Genomic DNA, 23,540 nt, shown 5'->3' with positions numbered 1-23,540 from the left:
GTGAGGCACCGGGATGGCTCCCAGGTGCCCCTTTGTCACCCTGTGCCCCCGCTGTCCCTCTGTCCCCCGTGTGCCACCCCCAGTGCCACCCTGTCCTTGTCCCCCCGGTGCCACCCCCGTCCTTGTGCCACCTCCACCCTCGCTGTCCCCTCCCCTCCCGCAGCACTCCCGGCTCTTTCGTAACCAAATAATTTATTTCCTAACAATCAAACAAGACAGAAATATCCATGGACACAGCAAAGATCTCCTAAAACACGGAATTCCTAAAAAAAAAAAAAAAAAAAAAAAGAAAAAGAAAAATAAAAGAAAAAAAAAAAAAAAGAAAAAAAAAGGAAAAAAAGGAAAAAAAAAGGAAAAAAAGGGAAAAAAAAGGAAAAAAGCACCATTCTATTGGCTTGCCACGGGTGCAGCCCTGCGTGGGGTATTTACAGCAGGAAGGGCTGGAAAGGGGAGCTGAGCCCCTCCCAGCTGCCCAGGGAGCCGGGCTGGGCTGGAGCCACTGCCTGGGGAGCAGAACGAACAGAAAAGGAGAGAAAGCACAAACCAGGTGTCCCAAAGAACAACAAAGGAAAGCTTGGGTGGAGACGGGGGACCCTGCTGGAAAAACCGAGGGTGAAAAGAACATTTTGGTGCTTCCTGGGAGCTGGTTTGGGATCTGCACTCCAAAAGGAAAAAGAAAGGAGAACCAGCCCCAAAAATGGGAGGTTGTGGTTCCCACCCGCCCCTGCCCCATCCAACTCCCCCCACTCCCTGGAGTTTTTGTCACAACCTATAAAAAAGTCCTTCCTGCAGCTTATTTGATAGGAATGCTGGTGGATCAGTGAATTCCAGGAAAAGGCTGGAGGATTCCAGGTCAGGGCAGTGCTGGGGCTCCCGTGCACAGCCCCACAGTGCAAAGGGCTGGGAAGGGTCAGGCTGGGCTAGGAGGGGGGAAAAGGGGGAAAAAGGCATTGGGAACTCAGAAAGGCACAAACCTGCCAAAACCCCCCATCTGTGCTGAGGCCAGACCTTCAGAATGTCCAAACCCACCCGAAAATCAACGTTTGGTACCTCTGGAAGGGCCCTCCCAGTGCTGGGAACCACCTGCCCACAGGTGGGATTCCCCAGGTGAAGGCAAAGCCACCTGAGCCAGGGCCCCCAGCAGCTGCTATTCCTCTTTTTTCTCTGTGTTTTCCATCTTTCTGCCTTTTTTTCCCTCTTTTTGGCCGTGCAGGGGTTGAGCTCAGGTGCCCAGGGTCTGTGACAATGCCAGAGGGTGGAAAATTCCAGCAGCTTTAAAGGAAAATTCCTTGTGGTTTGGGTTTGGTTTGTTTTTTGGTTTTTTGTTCTTTTTTTTTTTCTCTCTTATGAGCCAGCACATGGAAAAAAGAGCCAGAACCTGGGGGATTTGGGCAACTTGTGGGGCCTGTGGGTGAATTCCCACTTCCCCACGTGAGCCAGGAATGGGACTGGGGGAAAATGAGAAAGGGGAACAGAAAAGGAGAAAAGGGAAGGAAAAGAAGGAGGAGAAGGAAAAAAAAGGGAAACAAGGAAAGGAAAGGAGGAAAGGCATAAGGGGGAAAGGAAAAAGGGGAAAGAAAAAGGGAAAGGACAAAGGAAAGGACAGAGCACTGTGGGCTCCGGCTGCTCCTCCGTGCCCTGGCACTCCCTGGAGCATCCCGCCGCCTCCCGGCACCGGCAGAGGCTCGGGGCTGGCAATGCCCTCGGACCAGCCCCAGGGGAAAAGGAAGGTGCTGGAAGCAGAGCTCTCCACGTCTCCAGAAGGGCTGGGAATGCTCCCTCCAGTGCACTGGGAACCCCCGGGCTGCCCTCCCTCCCTGTGGTGGCTTCTGGAACCTTCCAGGAGCCTGGAGCGATCCCGGGCGGACGGAGACGGAAAATCCCGCGGGGTTATTGCTGAGCAGAGGCATCATCTTTGTGCTGAAGGGGTGGAGAGAGGCCCTGGGCTCCCTCCGAGGTAGAAAAAGCTGTCCCCGAGAGGATGGGAGGGGGATTCCAGGAGTCTGGAAGGCCGGGCACTCGGAGCCCAGGGTGGGCACGGCTCTGAGCCAGCCAGGAATGCTCCGGGCAGGCAGGGCTGGCCTGGGGTCCCTGAAGGTTTAGAGTCGGGCAAGGAAGCCCCGACTGAGGCTGATCCCTGTGCCCCAAGCGCTCCCAGCCCGGCCCCACGGAGGGAAACCCCAGAGAGCACCGGCTCTCCCTCGGGACCGCTCCCGGAACACCTCAGCTCTCCGGCTCCTGAGGACGGGCAGCGTGCCGAGGCCGAGGAGATGGGGAACACCGGGCAGTGACAGCCTGGGGAGAAGCCAGGGGAGGCTCCTGAGCTCGCTGTTATTGCCAGGACACTCCCGGGTGCTCCAGGGCCGGGCAGAGCAGGGCGGCGGAGCCCCGGGAGCCCCGGGAGCCGGCGGGGGCTCCGTGCAGGGAACGCTGGCGAGGTCGCTGTGCTGGCTGACGGGATCCCGAGGGGACGGCGGTGGGAATTGCTCCCTAAACGCCCACGGGAAGCTTCCTGCTGCCGGCCAGCTTGGCCCTGGTCCCGCCGGAGCTGGAGTAGCCCTCGTCGCTGCCCAGGCTCTGCAGGCTGCCGCGCTCGTCCGAGTCGCTGGGGCTGCTGCTGCTCCAGTCCAGGTCGGCCGGGAGGTCGTCCGTGCTCTCCACATCCACGTCCATCTCTTCTGCCGGGGCAACGGGAAGGGTTGGGGCTCCGGCAGGGCCAGGCCCGCCTCGGGCCGCGCCCCGGGGCGGGCTCTCACCTTGGTCCGAGTCGGAGCGCTCGGAGGAGAGGCTGGAGCCGATGCTGTCTATCCTGACCCGCTCCATGCCCAGCTTCTCCAGCTGCCGCTGCAGGTGCCGCTGCTCCCGCTGCAGCTGCTCGATCTGGTGCAGGGCACGGCGCTCCTGGTCCTCCAGCTTCTGCGGGGACACGGCACCCTGAGCCCGGGATTGCCTCGGAGCCACCCGGGACAGGGCACCCTGAGCTCGGGATTGCCTCGGAGCCACCCGGGACACGGCACCCTGAGCCCGGGATTCCCTCGGAGCCACCCGGGACAGGGCACCCTGAGCTCGGGATTGCCTCGGAGCCACCCGGGACACGGCACCCTGAGCCCGGGATTGCCTCAGAACCACCCGGGACACGGCACCCTGAGCCCGGGATTGCCTCGGAGCCACCCGGGACAGGGCACCCTGAGCCCGGGATTGCCTCGGAACCACCCGGGACACGGCACCCTGAGCCCGGGATTGCCTCGGAGCCACCCGGGACAGGGCACCCTGAGCCCGGGATTGCCTCGGAGCCACCCGGGACACGGCACCCTGAGCCCGGGATTCCCTCGGAGCCACCCGGGACACGGCACCCTGAGCCCGGGATTGCCTCGGAACCACCCAGGACAGGGCACCCTGAGCCCGGGATTGCCTCGGAGCCACCCGGGACAGGGCACCCTGAGCCCGGGATTGCCTCGGAGCCACCCGGGACAGGGCACCCTGAGCCCGGGATTGCCTCGGAGCCACCCGGGACAGGGCACCCTGACCCGGGATTGCCTCAGAACCACCCGGGACAGGGCACCCTGAGCCCGGCATTCCCTCGGAACCACCCGGGACAGGGCACCCTGAGCCCGGGATTGCCTCGGAACCACCCGGGACAGGGCACCCTGAGCCCGGCATTCCCTCGGAACCACCCGGGACACGGCACCCTGAGCCCGGGATTCCCTCGGAGCCACCCGGGATAGGGCACCCTGAGCCCGGGATTGCCTCGGAACAAACTGGCATCCCCCCCAATCCACCCCGGCTCCCAAGGGGCTCCCACCTTCAGCACATTTGGGATGTGGAGCTGCAGGGATTCCAACCCTCCCAGTCATCCCAGCTCAATTCAGAACTCCCCCAGTTATCCCAGCCCCATCCCAGCGCTCCCCCAGTTATCCCAGCCCCATCCCAGCGCTCTCCCAGTTATCCCAGCCCCATCCCAGCGCTCCCCCAGTTATCCCAGTCCCATCCCAGCGCTTCCCCAGTTATCCCAGCCCCTCCCAGCGCTTCCCCAGTTATCCCAGTCCCATCCCAGCGCTCCCCCAGTTATCCCAGTCCCATCCCAGCGCTCTCCCAGTTATCCCAGCCCCATCCCAGCGCTCTCCCAGTTATCCCAGCCCCATCCCAGCGCTCCCCCCGTTATCCCAGCCCCATCCCAGCGCTCTCCCAGTTATCCCAGCCCCATCCCAGCGCTCCCCCAGTTATCCCAGTCCCATCCCAGCGCTCCCCCGTTATCCCAGCCCCATCCCAGCGCTCTCCCAGTTATCCCAGCCCCATCCCAGCGCTCTCCCAGGCCATGCCCCCTCCTGGCTGCTGCTCCCAGCTCCCAGCCCGGGGCTGGATCCCATTTTTGGGCTCACCTGGATGTGGAGGCGGGCCCTGGTGAGGAGGCTGAGCGTGGTGTGCCGCCCGGCCGCCGCCCCCAGAGGCACCAGCCCCTTCAGCCTCTCCAGGCACAGCCGCAGCTGGGCACGCCTGCAACGGCAGCACACAGCTGGCTCAGCTTCCCGCAGGGCATTCCTACCCCGCTGCGGGGGAAAAACCCCACCAGGAGCCTTTCCAGCCCCACGGGCTCCCAGAAACTGGGAGAGAACTGCAGCCAGGCAAAAGGAAAAGCTCCTGGATAAACCCTGCTGGCTGCTGGGGGATCCCGGGCAGCAAAATGCCAATGACTCGGGATTCTGGGTGAGAATATCCACTTTTGGTCATTCTCTTCCCTCTCAGGAGGGCTGTGTGGTTCCTGCTGAGAGCTGAAGCTGCCCAGGCTAACACCCAGCTGCAAATCCCTTGGGAGTGCTTCCTTTCCCTGTTTTTAGTAGGAACAGGGTGGTTTGGGATACAAAAACCCCAGACCCCTGCAGGAGCTCTGGCTGTTCTCCAGGAATCCTCCCTCTTCCTGTAACATCTGGGTTTTCTCTGCTCTAACAGGTTAATGCAGAGGGAAACTCCAGCTCCTTGAGGAAATCCCTTTTTCTGCTGAAAACAGCAGCAGATCCCAGTTTCCCTGTGTCCATTCCCAACCCAACATGTAGGTCAGGTCCTTGGGAAGGGGTTGGAACACCCATCCCTGAAACACCTGATCCCGGGCAGCTCCAAAGGGATTTTGCAACGACCTGCTGGTCTTGTTTGGGATCTGCTGGGAGGGAACAGGGATTTCCTCACCCAAAGGGCCTCGGGATGGCAACACAGCCAGAAAAAGTGGGATTTACTCGGGGTAAATCCCAAACTCCAGCTGGCTCAAAGATGAGCCTGTGAAAAGATAATTTTCCTGAATGAGCAGGGCTGTGGAGATGGAGACGATTCCCAACAACCAGGGATGGGGAATGCTTTAATCCTTGGTGTCCTTTATCCCCTTCCTTCCCTGCCAAGCCATCTCAGGGTGGTGGAACACCCCTGGAGAAACAATAAGGCAATAATTCCCCCAGCCCAGCTCCTGACACCCCCTGGCACTCACCTGTTCTTTTCCATCTCATTGTGTGTCGACCTGGAAGAGAAGGAAGAAGTCATTAACTCCTCTGGCTGATTAGGGATTAGCAGCTGGGATTAACATGTGGGAATTAGCAAAGGCTCCCTGCAAAAGCTGCAGGCCCGGGGGGCTTCCAGAGCTCCACACCCGGGATGGTGAGTGCCAACAAAAGGGTCAGGAAAACCATGAAATGGGATTTGAAACCAGAGACCCGAGTTCTGGAGCTGGGCTTGGGATCCACAGCCCATCCCTGCCCCTCAGCCCAGGAACACAGAATGGAAAAAGCTTTTCCTGTGTCCACCAGCACAGAGCAGCTCTGGAGGAGAGCCCAGACACACGGAACCCCCAGCAAATCCCCCTGAAGCTCCCAAATTCCACGGAGCTGGGAAAAGGTGGAGAACAAGCTCGGGCTGGCCTTCCCTCCACTGAAATGCAGGAGGAAGCCCCAGGAGGCCACAGTCCCAGGGAGGAGCTGCTTCCCTGCCCTGACTTCCCAACACCTCCAGTTTGGGGGAAAACGTTGTTCTGTGCCTGGAAACACAAACTGGGAATAGCCCAGAGGCTGTTTGGATGAGGATTTCTACTGGGGTGGCCCTGGGGGGTCTGGGAGTGCTGGAAAAACAAGGATGTCACCAAAGGGAAAGCAGGGATGTCACCAAAAGGAAAAACAGGGATGTCACCAAAGGGAAAATAAAGGATATCACCAAAAGGGAAAGCCAGGGATGTCACCAAAGGGAAAACAGGGATGTCACCAAAGGGAAAACAAGGATGTCACCAAAGGGAAAAACAGGGATGTCACCAAAGGGAAAACAGGGATGTTACCAAAGGGAAAATGAGGGATGTCACCAAAAGGAAAAACAGAGATGTCACCAAAGGGAAAGCCAGGGATGTCACCAAAAGGAAAAACAGGGATGTCACCAAAGGGAAAGCCAGGGATGTCACCAAAAGGACAGCCAGGGATGTTACCAAAGGGAAAAGCTGGGATGTCCCCAAAAGGAAAATGAAGGATGTCACCAAAGGGAAAGCCAGGGTTGTCACCAAAAGGAAAAACAGGGATGTCACCAAAAGGAAAAACAGGGATGTCACCAAAGGGAAATGAAGGATGTCACCAAAGGGAAAGCCAGGGTTGTCACCACCACAGCCACAGCAGTGGGAGATGCTCTCCAAGGTCTCCCTCCCTTCCCCAGCCTTTCCTGCTGGATCACCCTGCTCCAGTGGCATTTGGGGCACATTTCCCATGTCCCCAGAAATGTGCCAACCCAGCAGAGACATTTCCCACTCCAGAGGGATTCTCCTGGCACGCTGGCAGGGCTCCTGGGCAGGGTCTCCCTTCCATTTTTCCTGGATAAATGTTTCACACCCAGCCCTTTACCAAGGGGCTGCCATGGGCTGCAGCTTTATCAGTTTTTCCTTAATTCTAAATAATCCAAACACTTCCTGAGCATGGGTACAGACAGGGGTGAAGCTCCCATCACTTGCACAGCCCCTAATTACAAATCCATTCTCTTTTCTGCCTGGATCCTTCCTGGAACAGCTGCTTTCTCTTCAGGACTTGCATGCACCATCACCAATATTTAGAGGGAAAAAAGGAATGAATTGATGGATTTTAATTCTGGATAAAACAAACAGGGACAGAGGGGATGGCAGGGAGCTTCACCCCGGAGCTCCCCCATCTGTGGCTCCCACATCCTCTCCCGAGGTTTGGATTCCCAGCAGTCTGAACCTCAGCTGATCACCAGCTTTCCCTTCGGAATCTCCTTTTTTATTCCTGAAAACCCCAACAGACTGACCCAAAGCAAACCAGATATTCCCAGAAGGAAACCCAGAGTGAGTCCGGGCAGGACAAACGCCCGGATTGCCCCGGAGCCCGCCCGATCCTGCCCCCCGAGGGGCTCCCGAGCCCCGGAACGGCGGCGTGGGAGCGGCCCCGCGGCACCGGGGGATCGCAAACGCGGGCGGCTCCGTCCCGGCGGCTGCCAAAGGTCGGGGCGGCGGCGTCGCGCAGACGGGAGCGCTCCCGAGCAGGAAAAGGGTGACAGATGTGCTGCCACCAGCACCTGGCTCCTCCCTGGCACCTGGGGACGTGTGGGGATGGAGCTGTCCCCGGGCTGGGGACACGGCCCTTGCCCACAGCAGCCGAGGGTGCCGGCGGTGTGGAGGGGATTGGAGGGGTGGAACGAAGGCTCCAGGCGTGGGGTTTGCCCCTGGAATTCCGCGTGGGTTCTTCAGGGGGGAGCAAAGGGGGTTCAGGGTTTCAAACCAGCGAGGAGGGGGGAGCAAGCACAGAGGGACACGGTGGGTTTGGGGTGGGTAACTCAGGAGGTGACAGGAGGGTCCCCTCCAGCCCTGGCAGGCTCTGTGACAGCAGGAGCTCTCTGGGCCGCTCACCGGGGACAGGAAGGTGCCACCCACGGTGTCACACCCGCTGACAGGTGGACTTTGGTGACAGCAGAGCCCCACCCAGCGCTGTCACACACCCAGCCACAACAGGACCTCCCTGAGCCGGGGCACCCGCCGGCAGCAGGGTCCCCAGTCTGTCACACACCCCGCGACAGGAGGAGCACCTGGGGACAGGAGGGTGACTCCGGCTTTGTGGCACCCCTAGGGACGGCGGGGGGGCCCCACCAGAGCCCGGGCACCGGGGAAGCGGCGCGGCCCGGTGCCAGCGGGGCCTCCCCGAGCCGGGACAGCTGGGGACAGGAGCCCCGGCCCTGTCGCAGCCCCGGTGACAGCGGGGCCCCATCAGCGCCCGGGGAGCGGGGCGGTGACCCCGGCCCGGCCGGAGGCCCGGGAGCAGCGGCCTCACCGGACATGGAGCCCCGCGGGCCTGTCCCCCCGCCCGGTGACAGCGGGGGCTCCCCGGGCCGGGCCGGGCCGCGCGGGGCCGGAGCTGCCCCGGCCGGGCCGCACAACGGCCGGGCCCCTCCGGGCCGGTCCCCCCGCCCCGCCCGGTGCTGCCGTCACCTGCCGCCGCCGCCGCTCCTCCGGGCCTTGGCGCGGCGCCGCGGGGCCTCGCCGTCCTTCCCGCTGGGCCACAGCGAGGCGTAACCGTGCTCGGCTTCTGCGGAGACACAACGGCGGGCGCGGGTCACCGCGGGGCCCGGCCGGGGGCGCCGGGGGCACCGCGGGGGGCGCGGGGGGTACCTCGCTCCCGCCGCTCCAGGAACTCGGCGGCCTCCAGCAGCATCTGGATGCCGAGGCGCGGGGGGGCGGCCATGGCGGGGCCGGGACGGGCCGCGACCGGCGGCGCGGGGGGAGCGGCGGCCTCTGCCCGCCCCGAGCGCCGCTCCGCCAGACCCCGCGCGCGCCACGCCCCCGCCGCCGCTCATTGGCCCAGGCCGGGACCGGCCCCGCCCAGCCCCGCCCCTGATTGGAGCATGAGGGGGAAGCCCCGCCCAGCGCCTCCACGAGCGGAGGAGAGGGAGCGTGGCCGCGCCTGAGGACACGCCCCCCGCTCGATGTTATTGGACGAGAGCACCACGCCCTCCTGCCATTGGCCCGACCCCCCCCCGGGTGGCGCTCCGCCCACACAACCGGCCCCGCCCCGCTGCCGCACGCTCTGCCCTGACTCACTTCCTGCCGCTCAGCCAATGGCGAGGCCGGACGGGGGAGGGGGCGGGGCCTCGGCTACGTCGGGCAACGTAAGCACCGACAGGGACAGGGACCCCCGAGATGGGGACAGGGACCCCCAGCATGGGGACAGACACCCCCACAGAGCCAGGACCCTCACCCCGCCCCTCCAAGCAGCCACGCTCCTTGGGAGGGACTGCCGCACCAGGGCAGTGACAGCCCCGGGCAGGGTCCCTCTGTAGGGAGCACCTTGGGCCCCCCAAGTCAAGAACCACCCCCAGCCCCTGGCAGGGCTCAGAGCACCCAAATCCCCTCCCAAAACTGGGAGCACCCCAGATCCCACTGCCCTAAAATCTGAGTCAACGCCAAGGATTTGTGGTAGGAGGAATGGACGCCTTGCTTTATCGCTGAATGATAAAAATTAAAGGAAAAAATACATCCGGGGTTTTATTAACAGGGAAACAAACCAAAACCAGGGAGAACACAGCAAAATCCCAGCCAGAAACTGACCTTTGTTGTAAAAAAACCAAACAAACAAATATCTGGGAAACAGAATTCATGGTGGCTCTGGGTGTGGGATTTGTTGGGAGTAACCCAAATTCCACTGGAATCCAGCACGGGAGCCACCCAGGAGAGTGCAGGGAAGAGAAATCCTTCCGTGGTGGGAGCCTGTGCCAGCGTCAGGCGATGAAATCCAGGGGCCTGTTGAATCCTCCTTTTCTGTTCATGTATTGCCTGGGCGAGGATGGAGATAGAGTCAGCCCCAAATCTGGGGAAACTGGGACAAAAACACCCAGGGGAGGCTGGGAATGGGGCTCAGCAGCCACAGGGAACCCAATTCCCCAGGGATTTGAGCAAAAGGAGGGCAGGAAGGCTCCCAGCGAGGAGCTGCTGCAGAGGAGCCCAGGTGCCATCAGAAAGGGAGCAGCACTGACAATCTGGGTGGTTTTGGGGACAAGCCAGGGGAGCAGCGCCGCCTCCCGCTGCTCTGGTCCTGTCCAGGCCTCCCTGGGCACATCCCAGCTGTTCCTAAGCTGCTCCTCACTCCTCATCCTCCTCATTTCCCCATTCCCAGGGGGATCTGGAGAGCTCTCACCTCTGCTTTTGAGTCTAAACCTCACCAAATTTCCATTTTCCCCAGGCCTGGAGGCTGGATCAGGGTGAGACTGCAGCCACAGCTACCTCACCAAACCAACTCCTCTCTCCATCCCAAGGCAGGGGGGACACACCTGTACTTCCTCTTCTGGGACACGTTGATGGCATAGGCATTGGCAGCACCATCCACCTTCTTCCCCTGAGGAGAAACGCCCCAAAATCCCATGGATTATCCCCAAACAGGGCAGGCGACACCGCTGAGCCCCTGGAGTGGCGCTCACCTTGGTGGTATCAAAGGAGGCAAAACCCATCATCTTCATCATCTCGATCTCCTCCTCTGTCTTGCCCTGCAAATCCTCCTCTGAGGGAAGAAAATCGGGGACTGAGCAAACATGGATGTTGGGATTCCCAGAAATCCAGGTGTCCCTGGGCTGGTCCTGTCCCCAGGGGGCACCTGGGGGTGCTCCAGGAGGGAAACCCCCCTCACCTGTGATCTGCCGCTCCTTCTTGGAGTCCTTGAGCTCCTTCTTCTCCTCATCCCGGCGCTCCTTGGGCCGTGCTGGTGACGAGGAGCTGGAGCGGTGCCGGCGCGGGGACCTGCTGGGGCACAGAGCTGGGGCTGCAATCCCCACCTGGAATCCCTACCTGCAGCTCCTGCTGTCCCAGGTCAGCCAGGGTGCCCTCACTTAGCTGTGCCCACCCCATACTGGTGTCCCTGTCCTCACCTGGATCATCCCTGCCATCACCTGGCTGTCCCTGCCCTTACCTGAATCATCCCTGACATCACCTGCATGTCCCTGCCATCACTTGGATCATCCCCGCCCTCACCTGGATCATCCCTAACATCACCTGGATGATCCCTATCCTCACTTGGACGTCCCTGCTCTCACCTGGATAGTCCCCACCCTCACCTGGACGGTCCCCGCTCTCACCTGGATCGTCTCCGGTGCGGGGAGCGGGAGCGGCTCCTCCTCCTGTCCCTGTCCCGGGACCGCGATCGCTCCCGCCGCCGCCTGTCCCTGTCCCGGGAGGTGGAACGCGAGCGCCGCCGCTCTGCCCGGGGAAGGCTCAGCTGCTGCTCCCTGCCCGCTTCCCAAAGGGAATCCCACCGAAAACCCCAGCACAGACCCGGGACTGCCCTTCCCACCCCGCCGGGACAGGTCTGGGCTCAGGGACCCCTCTGGGCACCCCCAGGAGGGAAGGAGCAGCAGGAAAAATCTCCAGCTGGAGCGGGGGGAATCACCCGAGGGGGATCAGCCAGGAGGGGAGGATGGTCCCCAAAACCTGAGCAAGGTGGAGAGGGGTGGGAGGGGGTGATGGTCCCCAAAACCTGAGCAAGGTGGAGAGGGGTGGGAGGGGGTGATGGTCCCCAAAACCTGAGCAAGGTGGAGAGGGGTGGCAGGAAAGGAAGAGAAAGAGAAGAGGAGAAGATAAGGATGGGGAGCAGGAAGAAAAGGAGAGGAGGAAGAGGAGAAAGAAGCAGAGAAGAAGAAGAGAAGGAATAGAGAAGGACGGGGAGGAAGAAGAGGAGGATGAGGGAGGCAGCCCCTGCTCTCCCCCAGAGCGAGGAACCGTGGCCTCCCCGCCCTGAGGGTCTCAGTCCCCCGTACCCCCGGCCCTTCCACCCCGATCTCCCCGAGCCCGGTCCCCCGGGATCCTCCTGACCTCCCCGCTGCTCCCGTCCCTCCCTGGCTCCCCCCGGTGCCCCGGTGCCTCCTCACCCCGCCGCGGCGGTGACCGGGAGCGGCTGCGGCCCATGGCCGCCCCTCAGCCCCGCGCTGCTGCTCCCACGGCGCCGCCGGCCCGAGGGGACCCGGCCAGAGCGGACCGACCTGAGGGGAGCCGGCCTGAGGGGACCGAGCTGAGGGGATCGGGCCTGAGGGGACCGAACCTGAGGGGATCGGGCCTGAGGGGACCGAGCTGAGGGGACCGAGCTGAGGGGATCGGGCCTGAGGGGAGCCGGCCTGAGGGAAGGCGGCCGGCGGGGCCGGTCAGCACCGCATCGGGACGCACCGGGCCGGTCCCGCCGCTCGCCCCGAGAGCCCGCCCAGGCCGGAGTGTGAGGGGACGGCCGGGAGGAAGAGGAGGGCTGGAAAGAGGAGAGGGCAGGAAGAGGAGGGGAGGAAGGCGGGGCCGTCGCCGTCACCTTCCGCAGGCCGCTGCTTGCTCTGCCCGGCCCCGGCCCCGGCCCCGGCCCCGGCCCCGGCCCCGGCCCCGGCCCCGGCCCCGGCCCCGGCCCCGGCCCCGGCCCCGGCCCCGGCCCTCTCCCGAGCGCGCTGCGGCTGTGCCGGTTCGGTAGTGGAGGGAGTTCACGAGGGGCTTCTCTGAGAAGCTGCTGGAACCTTCCCGGTGTCCGGCACACCCAGCGCCAGCGGCTCCGCAGGGAGACCCGCTCCTGAACCGTGGCACCGTGCCATCATCAGCCCCATCCCTGTCCCATTCCCACCTCGCGCCCTGTCCCATCCCCATCATCCCCTTCCCATCCCCACCTCCATCCCCTTACACCATCTCCGAGCGCTGCCGGGTGCCAAACACGGGGTTTATTTATTTACACCGGCGTTCCACGCGCTCCCGGCCGCGATTGTCACACGCGGGGGGACATGCCACACACCCCGGCCTCCTCCCGGTGCCATTCCGGGGCTCCAACACCCGCTCCCAGCACCGGCAGCCCCGGGGGCGAGGAGAGGTGCTGAGCCCAGCTGGGCTCGCCCTTCCCCGCTGCCAGGGTGGGAGCAGCCTCTGTTTTCCAGCGGAGGTGTGGATGTGGAGGCCCCGGATCAGGGATCTGCCCCACCCTGAGCCCTGCTGGAGCGAGGGGAGGGGGAGCCAGGGAGGTGGGCTGGGGGGATTACCCGATGGGTGGTCCTGGGGTGCGATCTTGGCTCTGCTTACCTCCATCATGGTGATGATGGTGGCACTGGAGCCTTCGTCCCTTTCTACCTGGAATTTCATGGATAGGGAGGTCAGTCCCAGGGTCCCCTGCCAAGCCAGTGGCCCTTGGGAGAAGGGGTGACAGAGCCCCCCAGGGACACACCCTTGGGAGAAAAGGGGTGACAAAGGCCCTGGGGACACACCTTCAGGGACAAAGCGGGGACAAAACCCCTGGGGGAGCCCCCGGGTTGGTCTGGGGGTCTGGCAGTGCTGTCATTCAGGAATTGCCCCCAGGGGTGACAGTGCTACCCCAGGGAGGTGACACGGCTGTCTCTGCAGGCTCTGCCACCCTGAGTCACCCAGGTGACAAAAGTGGCCTCAAAGAGCCTCAGAATCAGTGGCAGTGAGGAACGGCCCCCCCAGTGACAGGGTTTAGGGGCTCAGAGTGTCCCCTCGGTGCCCCCCACCCTGCAGGAGTGGGATGGGGACCTCTGGGGGGACACTGGGCAGGGCAGAGGCTCTTCCCAAACTCCAGGCTCGGGTTGGGGCTCCGGCAAGATCCCTGCCTGAGCTCTCCCTGCTGATTCCTGCACCCCCCGTTCCATGGGCTTCCTGCCCTTCCAGAGGGGATCCAACCCCCAGGAGCTGTCTCACAGCAGGGAAAGGGTTTGAAACCACAGTGATGGCACGTGGGAAAACCCTGCTGGGCTGGGGGCACCCCAAACTGAGGGTTCAGGGCCATTCCAGACCTCCTGGGCAGGGCTCCATGGACACAGCAAGGCTCAGGACGGGCACCCCAGGAAAGGGGGAGGATTTGGGGCTGATCCCACTGACATATCCCCAAATCCCAGCGCTGGAAGGGCTGTGGGGAGCACGGGCAGGGCTGGGGCTCTCCCAGGGCAGGGGGTGGCCAGGAGGTAACTCTGGGAGGGAAGGGAACGCCAGGAAGGATGGAACTTGTGCTGGGAATTCCAGAGCTGGGAAAAGCAGGGGGCCGGCGTGGCCGGGGTCGCTGTGAGCTGGCAGCGTGTGTTCATCCCGAAGTAGCACTTGGTGAGTGAGTTTTGCTCAGTTTTAAACAACACAGACAATTCCCGGAGGGGTGGGGTTTTTCCCTATTTTCCCAGGTGCGGGTCGTGCAGTGAGGTGGGGGCTTTTCCAGCGGTGGGAAATCCTGCTGCTCTTCCTTGGGTGGGGAAAACACGGCCTGGGAGTACCAGGAGAAGGGGGTGAAGTGGTTCTTGAGCCCACGGAGAGGAAGGTTACAATCCAGGGAGGGAAAACCTCAGCTCCTCCCTCAGGAAAAGCGATCCCCTGCCTTCAGCTCGATCCCGTTCTCCTGGCAAAGCGATGGACAGTTTTCCCTGGGGATGAAGCCAGCGCCATTCCAGCAGAGCTTGAAACAGAAGGTGAAGAAAATAACCACGGAACACCCTTTTCTTCCTCAAATCAAGCAGATCTGGGCTCTGGTGGAGAAAATCCAAGCCTCGGCCCACGGTGGTGGGAAGGGGCCGGAGCCCAGGAGGGAGAGGGGGAGGGGGATGCAGCGGGAGTTTCCCCGACGGGGACCATGGTCTCTCTAAGCTCGGTGACAGCCCCCGGAGGCGGGTGACAAGGGGGACGAGGTGCCTCGTGCCAGGAGGGCCCGGGAAGCAGCCGGGCCTCAGGGTCTCAGCGATCCCGGGGATGCCCGGGGAGGCCACGCGCGAGGCCTCGGGACACTCAGGACTCGATCTTTTCCTTCTTTTTGCCTTTTTTCAGGAAAGACGGGGTCCGGAATTTCTTCTTCTTTTTGGAGGGTGATTTGGAGGGTGAACCGTCGGGGGACACGGGGTTGCTGGTCACTGTCTCCTTCTCCTTGGGGGCGTCCTGGTCGGCGTTGGTGGTTGTCCGGTCTGTCCCCCCCTTTCCAAGGTTTTCCTCGGTGCTTTGCTCCTCATCCTTCCCGTTCACCACGGCCGGTGGCTCCTTCTTGGCAGTGGAATCAGGGGGGGCTCGGCCACCATCGGCCTTCTTATCACCTTGGGAAGGGGAGAGGGAACGGGGAATTGGGGCAGCAGCGCTGCTGTTATGGGGGTTTATCCCCCCAAATGTGCAGGGGGGCCTGGGCAGGAGCAGGATTTGGCCTCCACGAGTGGAGAAGGTTGGGATTTGATCCTGTCCTGCCGCAGGCACCGCTCCCCCGAGCCCCCCGAGCCGCCCCCTCCCTGCGGGACAAGCGATGTGGGATGGAGAGCCGGGAGGAGGCAGCAGGAGAAGCAGGAAGCAACACCAAGGAGGGAGGGGGTCCCCAGGGGGTTTCCTAAGGGATTTCCACGGAGACCGAAGATCCCCCCGAGCCCCTGTCCCTCGTCCGGGGTGGCCTCTCCGTACTTACTACGGCGCCAGGGATTCAGGGATAACTCCTTGGGTGACAGGCACACGGGGAGGAAAGAGAAAGGAGACGTTGTGGAGACAGACAGACAGACAGACGGACACCACGAGACACCATGGCAGAGCCAGCAGCCCCGAGCCGCGCCCCGGCACCCGCTGTGGGTCGGAACAGTGGGAACGGAGCGTGGGGACAGGGCTGTCCCCTGCACCCCACAAAGCCACCACCAAGGCAGAGCTCACGTCCTCCTGCCACGCTCCCCCTCGGCCCCTCTGGAGCGGGGTGACAGCACGAGGTGACATGAGGTGACAGCCGGCTGCATCTCAGCGCCGTTTGGCCACAGCCACCCTTGTCCCCCCACTCCTGCTGCTCACTGGGACCCCGGCCCTCGTGTTGGGGTGCTCGTCACCCCACTCACCCTCGGTGGGCTCCGCGGGCGCCGGGGGCTCCGGAGGGGGTGGCTCTGGGGGGGGAGCCCCGCTCTCCTCTGCTGCCGCGTCCTTCTCGCCTGCCACAGAGAGACACGCTGGCCCGGGTCCCCTCGGTGCCACCCGGGGCTCTGGGGGGCTTTGGGGGTCTCTCCTACCCTGCAGACGCTTCTTCCTCTCCACCTCCTGCTTGTACTCCTCCAGCTCCTGGTCCGTGAGCTGGCTGAAGGGGTTGGGGGGCTCTGGCTCGGGGGGAGCCTCCTCCCCGCCCTCCTTGGCCTCTGCGTCCCCCAGGTGGCTCTCGGTGGACTGAAACAAACCCCAGAGGGGTGTCACCTCCCTGGGGCAATGTCACCCCCCTGGGGCAGTGCCAAACCCCCCCGGAGAGATGGGGACACAGGGTGTCACAGGGTGACATGGGGTGTCATAGGGTTGGGGAGGCAGGGCTGGGGACACGGGGTGGCACAGGTGACACAGGGTGACATGGTGCCATACAGGGCTGTGGCTGGTCTCGGCGATGACACTGGCCAGCAGCTGTGACTGGGGACATGGGGTGGCACAGGGCTGGGGACAAGGGGTGGCACAGGGCTGGGGACAAGGGGTGGCACAGGGTGGCACAGGTGCCATACAGGGCTGCAGCTGGTGTCAGTGATGATGCTGGCCAGCAGCTGTGACTGGGGACATGGGGTGGCACAGGGCTGGGGACAAGGGGTGACACAGGGTGGCACAGGTGCCATACAGGGCTGCGGCTGGTCTCAGTAATGACGCTGGCCAGCAGCTGTGACTGGGGACATGGGGTGGCACAGGGCTGGGGACAAGGGGTGACACAGATGACACAGGTGGCACAGGTGCCATACAGGGCTGCGGCTGGTCTCGGCGATGACGCTGGCCAGCAGCTGTGACTGGGGACACAGGGTGGCACAGGGCTGGGGACAAGGGGTGACACAGGGTGGCACAGGTGCCATACAGGGCTGCGGCTGGTCTCGGCGATGACGCTGGCCAGCAGCTGTGACTGGGGACATGGGGTGACAGAGGGCTGGGGACACGGGGTGGCACAGGTGACATGGTGCCATACAGGGCTGCGGCTGGTCTCGGCGATGACACTGGCCAGCAGCTGTGACTGGGGACATGGGGTGACACAGGGCTGGGGACAAGGGGTGGCACAGGTGCCATACAGGGCTGCGGCTGGTCTCGGCGATGACACTGGCCAGCAGCTGTGACTGGGGACATGGGGTGACACAGGGCTGGGGACATGGGGTGGCACAGGGCTGGGGACACAGGGTGACACAGGTGCCATACAGGGCTGCGGCTGGTCTTGGCGATGACGCTGGCCAGCAGCTGTGACTGGGGACATGGGGTGACAGAGGGCTGGGGACACGGGGTGGCACAGATGACACGGTGCCATACAGGGCTGCGGCTGGTCTCGGCGATGACGCTGGCCAGCAGCTGTGACTGCGGCCCGGCTGACTTCACGTCCTGGCGGTTCTGCTCGCGGATCTGTGGGGGAGGACAGGGCTAAATCCCCTCCAGGGACAGGGCTGAGCCCCCCCAGCCCCCCGAGACCCCGCTGTCCCCCCGGCCAGGCCAGCCCTGCCCACCTTGTTGCGCATCTCCAGCACCTCCTGCGGGTCCGTGTAGAGCGGCACGAACTGGTTGGGGTTCTCGATGCGGATGGGGGTCCCACTGCTGCCCTTCTCCACCTCGTCTGCCCGCAGCCACTGCAAAGCCAGGAACAGTTTGGGGAAGAGGAGACCCCCAGGATGGAAGGGGGACCCCGACCAATGCAACTTGTATAGAGGGGAGACCCCAGTGTAGAGGGGAAACACCATAAATGCAGGGAGACCCCAATAAACTCTCCCTGCATGGAAGGAAGAACTGACTGAATGCATCACACATAGAAGGAGGACCCCAATAACAGAGGAAGACCCCAAAAAAAGCATCTTGTGTAGAGGGAAGACTCTGATAATAAAGCAGAGACCCCAATAAATGTGACATAGAGGCAGACCCCAATAAATGAGGACACCCCAATAAATGCATCTTGCACAGAGGGAGGCCCCAATAAATGTATCTTGCACAGAAGGAAGGCCTCAGTAAATGAGGAGACCCCAATAAATGCATCTTGCACAGAGGGAGACCCCAATAAAGCCAATAGCACTCGGCCCCACAAGAACGGGGTGGTGGGATTTCAAAATAATCATTATTACAGGATGCAGGTGGTGCCCAGGCCTCCCTACACCCCAGATTTTCACGGGGTCCATACCAGGACCCCCTCCACCGATCCCCAAGCCCCTGCTGCCCGCCCTGCCCCCTCACCGTGGTCTTTGTCCTCTGGCTGCCCTGCGCCTCCTCGGCCAGGCTGACCCTGGTGTAGGTGTTGGGGGTGTTGAGCCACCGGGTCTTCTCCTTCTGCTGCTTGTGGGCGTGCTGGCGCAGGGCGGGCGGCCCGGCGGGCTCCTCCTCGAACACGAAGGCCGTGACGGTGGCGGGGATCAGCACGTCGCTCTTGGGCTTGCTCTTCTCCTGCACGAAGGGGTAGCGGTACGTGTAGCCCGTGCGGTAGCCCTGGGGAGGCACAGAGGGGGGAGTCAGACACGGGGCAGACAGAGGGCTGGGAGCACGTTTGTGTCACAGACAGGTAGGCATGTTATAAAGAAAAGGATTTATGAGCTCCCATAAAGAAGACTTAGAGGAATGAGAAAACAGCAGGCACAGTAACCTATTTTAGTGAGAGAACCTTTGGCACCTGCATGAACTGTAGGGCAGTGAACAAGATATGTGAACATATCCATAAAGAGAAAATATTATTATATTCACTAGCCCCTACCAAGCACTGAACTGGGTTTCACTGCAGTGCTGACCAGTTAGGTTCAACCCAGTGCGCTCTGATATTTATATATAAAATATTTTTATATATAATATATATTTATATAATATATAAATATATATTTATATAAAATGTAAATATTTAAATATATAAATTATATAAATATATCTTGATTAAATAAATAAATTTATTTATAAATATATATATTTATATTAATATACACAAAATAGATTTTTATATATACTCTGAATAGAGCAGGGGCCTTCCCCGCACGAAGAAACCGAGCCCTGTTAAATCTGCTTTATCGCCGCCCCTTTTGGGGCGGGTTTTGGCGCTCACCAGGTTGTCCAGCATCCTCATGAGCGCCTCGAACTCGTGCTCGCCCAGGCGGCTCTTGTGCAGGGGCCCGAAGGTGGCTCCGGCGCGGCGCACGGCGCTCAGCCCCTGCGGGCCGCGCTGCTGCTGCGCCCCCCGCTCCAGCACGATCAGGTTCTCCGCGCCGCCCGCGCTCGCCAGCGCCGACACCTGCGGGCACCGGGCACCGCTGGGCAGGGGACAGCGCGGGACAGCCCCGCGGCCACCCCCGAGCTGGCACATGGGGGAGCGGGGCAGAGAGCTGGCACAGCTCGGGGCACAGGGATGGAAATGAGGGGCTGAGAGCTGGCACAGCTCGGGGCATGGGCATGGAAATGAGGGGCTGAGAGCTGGCACAGCTCGGGGCACAGGGATGGAAATGAGGGGCTGAGAGCTGGCACAGCTCGGGGCACAGGGATGGAAATGAGGGGCTGAGAGCTGGCACAGCTCGGGGCATGGGCAAGGAAATGAGGGGCTGAGGGCTGGCACAGCTCAGGGCATAGGCATGGAAATGAGGGGCTGAGAGCTGGCACAGCTCAGGGTGTGGGGATGGAAATGAGGGGCTGAGAGCTGGCACAGCTCGGGGCACAGGGGGCGAAATGAGGGGCAGAGAGCTGGCACAGCTCGGGGCATGGGCATGGAAATGAGGGGCTGAGAGCTGGCACAGCTCGGGGTGTGGGCAAGGAAATGAGGGGCTGAGGGCTGGCACAGCTCAGGGCACGGGGATGGAAATGAGGGGCAGAGAGCTGGCACAGCTCATGCCATGCTCCTGGGGCTCTCTGGCTGACCTGAGACTGGCACAGCTCAGGGCACAGGGGGTGAAATGAGGGGCTCAGACCTGGCACAGCTCAGGGCATGGTCACTGGCCTGGCTGCAGACACCTGGCACAGCTCACGCCGTGGCCCTGGGGCACTCTGGCTGAGCCGAGACTGGCCCAGCTCAGCGCGTGTCCGGCCCCAGCCCAGCCCAGCCCAGCCCCGCACTCACCTGCACCTCGCAGGCCGCCTGCAGGTGGAAGATGCTGTAAAAAGCCTCCTCGGCCGTGTCCCCCAGCGCCAGCACGCCGTGGTTCCGCAGCACCAGGATCTGCCGCGGGATGTCAGCGGGGCGGGCGGGGCACTGCGGGGCCACCCCCGCGTCCCCCCAGGTGTCCCCTCACCTTGCAGGTGGGCCCGAGGCACTTCTGGAGCTCCACGCGGTCGGCCTCGTCCTCCACCTCCCCGCGGAAGTCGAAGTAGGCGACATCCCCCAGGAGGAGCGCGGCGCGGGAGATGGGCAGGAGCCCGCAGCGCATGGCCGACACCTGGGCACGGGGGGGACAGGGCAGGGGGCCGAGGAACCCCAAACACCCCCAAAAACCCCACCATCAGCCCCAAAAAACACCAACAACTAAAAAAACCACCGTCAGCCCCCCAAAAACCCACCGACCCTTCCAAAACACCCTTCCACCCTCCCAAATTCTCCCCAAACCCAACCTCCCCCCCAAGCCCCCAAATCCCCCCAGACCCAACCTCCCCCAAGGGCCCCCCCAAGTTCCCCTAACTCCCAAGCCTCCAAATCCCCCCAGACCCAACCTCCCCCATCTCCCCCGGCCCCCCAGACCCCAAATCCCCCAACCCTTCCAAAACAGCTCTCCACCCTCCCAAATCCCCCCAAACCCCATCTCCCCCGAAAGCCCCCGTGTTCCCCCAACTCCCAAATCCCCCCAAACCCCCTCTCCCCCAAACGCCCCCGCATTCCCCTGCCTCCCGAGCCCCTGAATGCCCCCAAACCCCATCTCCCCCGCCTTCCCCTGCCTCCCGAGCCCCTGAATGCCCCCAAACCCCATCTCCCCCGCATTCCCCTGCCTCCCGAGCCCCTCAATGCCCCCAAACCCCATCTCCCCCACATTCCCCTGCCTCCCGAGCCCCTGAATGCCCCCAAACCCCATCTCCCCCACATTCCCCTGCCTCCCGAGCCCCTGAATGCCCCCCAACCCCATCTCCCCCGCATTCCCCTGCCTCCCGAGCCCCTGAATGCCCCCAAACCCCATCTCCCCCGCCTTCCCCTGCCTCCCTCTCCCCCTCTCCCGCTGTCCCCGCCGCCCCGGCCCCGCTCCCCGCGTACGGCGGCCGCGGCCGGGGTGTGCAGCCGCACGATGCAGCGGATGTCGGGGCGCGCCGCGTAGATCGCAGCGTGCAGGCTGAAGCTGCGAGCGTCGGGGGCGAAGCCGGTGCTGCCCTGCTCCACCACGGCCCCCAGCACGTTCACCTTCACCTGGGGGGCACGGGGGGCTCAGGGGGCTGCTCCCCACCCCGGGCAGCCCCGGGAGGGAGGCGGGGGGCTCACCAGGCTGGCCGCTGTCACCTCGCTGCACGCCAGCCCCTGCGGGGCCACCAAGAAGTGCTCCTGCTCCTTGCTGACTCGCAGCTGCCGCGGAGGACAGGGTGGGGTGAGAAACAGCCCGGAAAAATCCCCAAATGAGCATCCCCCGAAGGCCCCACACCCCTCTGACCACCCCTAAACCATGACAAAACCTCCAACAGTCCCCCCAAACCAACCCCGAAGGAATCCAACAACTCCCAAATCCCCCCAAAATAACAACCCACAAGCCCTCAAAGTCCCAACCCACCTCAAATGTCCAGAACCCCTTAGACCTCCCAAAATAACAACCCCAAATCCCCCCAAACCAGCCCCAAATCTTCCTATTTTTGGGTTTTTTTTGGGTTCTCACGGTGGCAGCAGCGTGTCCCAGCTGTGCCCAGCCGTACAGGTCCAGCAGGTACCAAAAGCTCCCTGAACCCCCCCACACAACCCCAAATCCCCCCAAACTAGCCCCAAATCCCCCTATTTTTGGGGTGCTCACGGTGACAGCAGCGTGTCCCAGCTGTGCCCAGCCGTACAGGTCCAGCAGCCGGTGGATGCTGCCCACCTTGCAGCGCATCAGCCGCTCGCCCTTGGCCAGGGCTGGCCCCTCTGTCCCGTGCAGGTCATTGATGGGGGTGACCGACGCCAGCCCTGGGGATTGGGGACCCCCTGTCAGCCGTGGGACCCCCAAATCGTGGGGGGTTCACTGGGGGTGGAGGGTTGTGGGGATGGGTTTGGTGGCTGGCAAGGTTTGGTGGCCACAAAAGATCTGGGGGTCCCCAGGGCATCAAAGGTTTGGTGGTCCCCCAGGTTTGATGGCCCCAAAGATTTGGTGGGCCTCAAAGGGTTTGGGGGATCCTAGGGGTTTGGTGGCACCCCAAGATCCCAAAGAGTTGATGATTCCAAAGGTTTGGGAGTCCCCAGAATCTCAAAAGTTCAGGGGCCCCCAAAGTTTGGTGGTCTCAAGGGTTTGATGACCCCAAAGGTTTTTGGGGTCCTCAAGGTCCTGACGTTTGGTTGTCCCAAAGCCTTTGAGGCCCCTGAAGATCCCAAGGGTTTGTGTGAGATCTGCAGGTTCCAAGTCGCAAAGATTTGGTGTCCCCCAGGTTTCGGGGCTTTTCCCACCCCGCCCCTCGTCCCCAAAGGGCCCCACGTACCCATGGGGGAGGTGGGCAGGGTGGCAGGGGACGTGGTGGCCATGAAGTCGGCGATCTGCCGCAGCGCCCACACGTGTGACGAGTTGTTCCCCTTCTTCATCTGCTCCTGGATCAGGCTCTCCAGCTCCTCCCGGAAGGACTGCGGCACGGGGACAGGGTGACAACGGGCTGGTGGCACCGCTGGGGACATCGGGGCGAGGGTGGCATGGCGGGCTTGGTGACATGGCGGTGGCAGTGGGGACAGCATCGCCAGCTTGGTGGCACAGTGATGGTGGCACGGTGCAGGTGGCACTGGCAGTTTGGTGTCAGGGACAGCATTGCCCTGGTGGCGTGGCAGTGGTGGCACTGCCAGCTCGGTGATGTGGCAATAGTGACACCACCAGCTTGGTGGCACGGTGAGGGTGGCACTGCTGACTTGGCATCAGCAGTACCCACAGTTTGGTGGCTCACTGGTGGTGCCAGCATCACCAGCTTGGTGGCAGCAGCACTGTGTGCCACAGAGGTGATGGTGGCACCACCGGATTGGTGGCACTGTGATGGTGGCATTGCCATCCTGGTGTCGGTGTCACCGCTGCCTTGCTGGCAGTGGCACTGGCAGATCAGTGACAGCAGCACCGCGGTGGCAGTGGCACTGCCAGGTGGGGACACCGTGTGGTGACGTCCATGAGCTTGGGGACAGGAGGATGGGGCGGGGACAACAAAGGAAGGGGCCAGCGACAAGAGGGTCTTGGCGACAGAAGGGACAGGATTTGGGCCGGGGGGGGACACGAAGGGCAGGGCTTGGGGACAGGCGGGACGGGGCTGGGGACAGGGCCAGCGCGGGCCCGGGGCTCACTCACCGGGCTCTGCAGGATCATTGTCACCCGCTTCTTCTGCTCCATCAGGTTGAAGTCCTGGCGCAGGTCCCCGGCCCCGCTCCGCGCCCGCAGGAACTCGGGGTCCTCCGGGGGGGGACAGCGCGGCCCGGGGGCGGGGGGCTCGGGCAGGGGCTCGGGGCTGGCGGCCGTGCTCATCCTGGGGACACGCGGGGACACGCGGC

The 23,540-nt window shown here is 62.9% G+C and overlaps 3 protein-coding genes across 8 annotated transcripts; all 3 read right to left on the bottom strand.

The window, feature by feature from the left end:
- Positions 1–175: 175 nt before the first annotated feature.
- Positions 176–8,772, bottom strand: MXD1 (MAX dimerization protein 1). 4 transcript variants are annotated; one of them, XM_059870513.1, is made up of 6 exons: positions 8,630–8,772; positions 8,450–8,546; positions 5,474–5,503; positions 4,380–4,494; positions 2,757–2,916; positions 176–2,678 (listed from the first exon to the last, which is right to left on the bottom strand). In XM_059870513.1, exons 1-6 carry the CDS (start codon positions 8,700–8,702, stop codon positions 2,491–2,493), a joined length of 663 nt encoding a protein of 220 aa, XP_059726496.1. In that variant the 5' UTR covers positions 8,703–8,772; the 3' UTR covers positions 176–2,490. The 4 variants fall into 4 exon arrangements, with proteins under 4 accessions (XP_059726496.1, XP_059726497.1, XP_059726498.1 ...); XM_059870514.1 differs by having other exon boundaries at positions 176–2,675; XM_059870515.1 differs by having other exon boundaries at positions 2,757–2,913.
- Positions 8,773–9,476: 704 nt separating this feature from the next.
- Positions 9,477–12,235, bottom strand: SNRNP27 (small nuclear ribonucleoprotein U4/U6.U5 subunit 27). 3 transcript variants are annotated; one of them, XM_059870520.1, is made up of 6 exons: positions 12,040–12,235; positions 11,872–11,981; positions 11,083–11,203; positions 10,638–10,747; positions 10,432–10,511; positions 9,477–9,790 (listed from the first exon to the last, which is right to left on the bottom strand). In XM_059870520.1, exons 2-6 carry the CDS (start codon positions 11,906–11,908, stop codon positions 9,506–9,508), a joined length of 633 nt encoding a protein of 210 aa, XP_059726503.1. In that variant the 5' UTR covers positions 11,909–11,981; positions 12,040–12,235; the 3' UTR covers positions 9,477–9,505. The 3 variants fall into 3 exon arrangements, with proteins under 3 accessions (XP_059726503.1, XP_059726502.1, XP_059726504.1); XM_059870519.1 differs by having other exon boundaries at positions 11,872–12,011; positions 12,042–12,235; XM_059870521.1 differs by adding an exon at positions 10,285–10,349 and having other exon boundaries at positions 11,872–12,229.
- Positions 12,236–12,673: 438 nt separating this feature from the next.
- On the bottom strand, positions 12,674–23,540 carry ADD2 (adducin 2). The gene is made up of 14 exons (XM_059870465.1): positions 23,341–23,540; positions 22,502–22,640; positions 21,844–21,995; positions 21,327–21,407; positions 21,105–21,254; positions 20,158–20,301; positions 19,986–20,084; positions 18,984–19,169; positions 18,134–18,382; positions 17,419–17,538; positions 17,228–17,317; positions 15,979–16,129; positions 15,811–15,900; positions 12,674–15,042 (listed from the first exon to the last, which is right to left on the bottom strand). Exons 1-14 carry the CDS (start codon positions 23,512–23,514, stop codon positions 14,744–14,746), a joined length of 2,124 nt encoding a protein of 707 aa, XP_059726448.1. The 5' UTR covers positions 23,515–23,540; the 3' UTR covers positions 12,674–14,743.

Source organism: Haemorhous mexicanus, chromosome 30, assembly GCF_027477595.1.
Source record: "Haemorhous mexicanus isolate bHaeMex1 chromosome 30, bHaeMex1.pri, whole genome shotgun sequence".
Taxonomy (NCBI): domain Eukaryota; kingdom Metazoa; phylum Chordata; class Aves; order Passeriformes; family Fringillidae; genus Haemorhous; species Haemorhous mexicanus.
The sequence above is the reverse complement of the archived record's forward strand: the minus strand, read 5'-3'. Positions and strand labels throughout refer to the sequence as shown.

Coding starts and splice junctions, on each gene's coding strand:
- SNRNP27 (XM_059870520.1), bottom strand. CDS start 11,908: ATGGGCCGCAGCCGCTCCCGGTCACCGCCGCGGCGGG. Junction 11,204..11,871: donor CCGGTCACCGCCGCGGCGGG/GTGAGGAGGCAC, acceptor TTCCCCGGGCAG/AGCGGCGGCGCTCGCGTTCC. Junction 10,748..11,082: donor CCGCACCGGAGACGATCCAG/GTGAGAGCGGGG, acceptor GTGCCCCAGCAG/GTCCCCGCGCCGGCACCGCT.
- ADD2 (XM_059870465.1), bottom strand. CDS start 23,514: ATGAGCACGGCCGCCAGCCCCGAGCCCCTGCCCGAGCCCCCCGCCCCC. Junction 20,085..20,157: donor GCCTCGGGCCCACCTGCAAG/GTGAGGGGACAC, acceptor ATCCCGCGGCAG/ATCCTGGTGCTGCGGAACCA. Junction 15,901..15,978: donor GAGGAAGAAGCGTCTGCAGG/GTAGGAGAGACC, acceptor TCTCTGTGGCAG/GCGAGAAGGACGCGGCAGCA.
- MXD1 (XM_059870512.1), bottom strand. CDS start 8,702: ATGGCCGCCCCCCCGCGCCTCGGCATCCAGATGCTGCTGGAGGCCGCC. Junction 5,504..8,449: donor AGGAGCGGCGGCGGCGGCAG/GTGACGGCAGCA, acceptor CTTCTCTTCCAG/GTCGACACACAATGAGATGG. Junction 2,917..4,379: donor GGGCCCGCCTCCACATCCAG/GTGAGCCCAAAA, acceptor GTGTCCCCGCAG/AAGCTGGAGGACCAGGAGCG.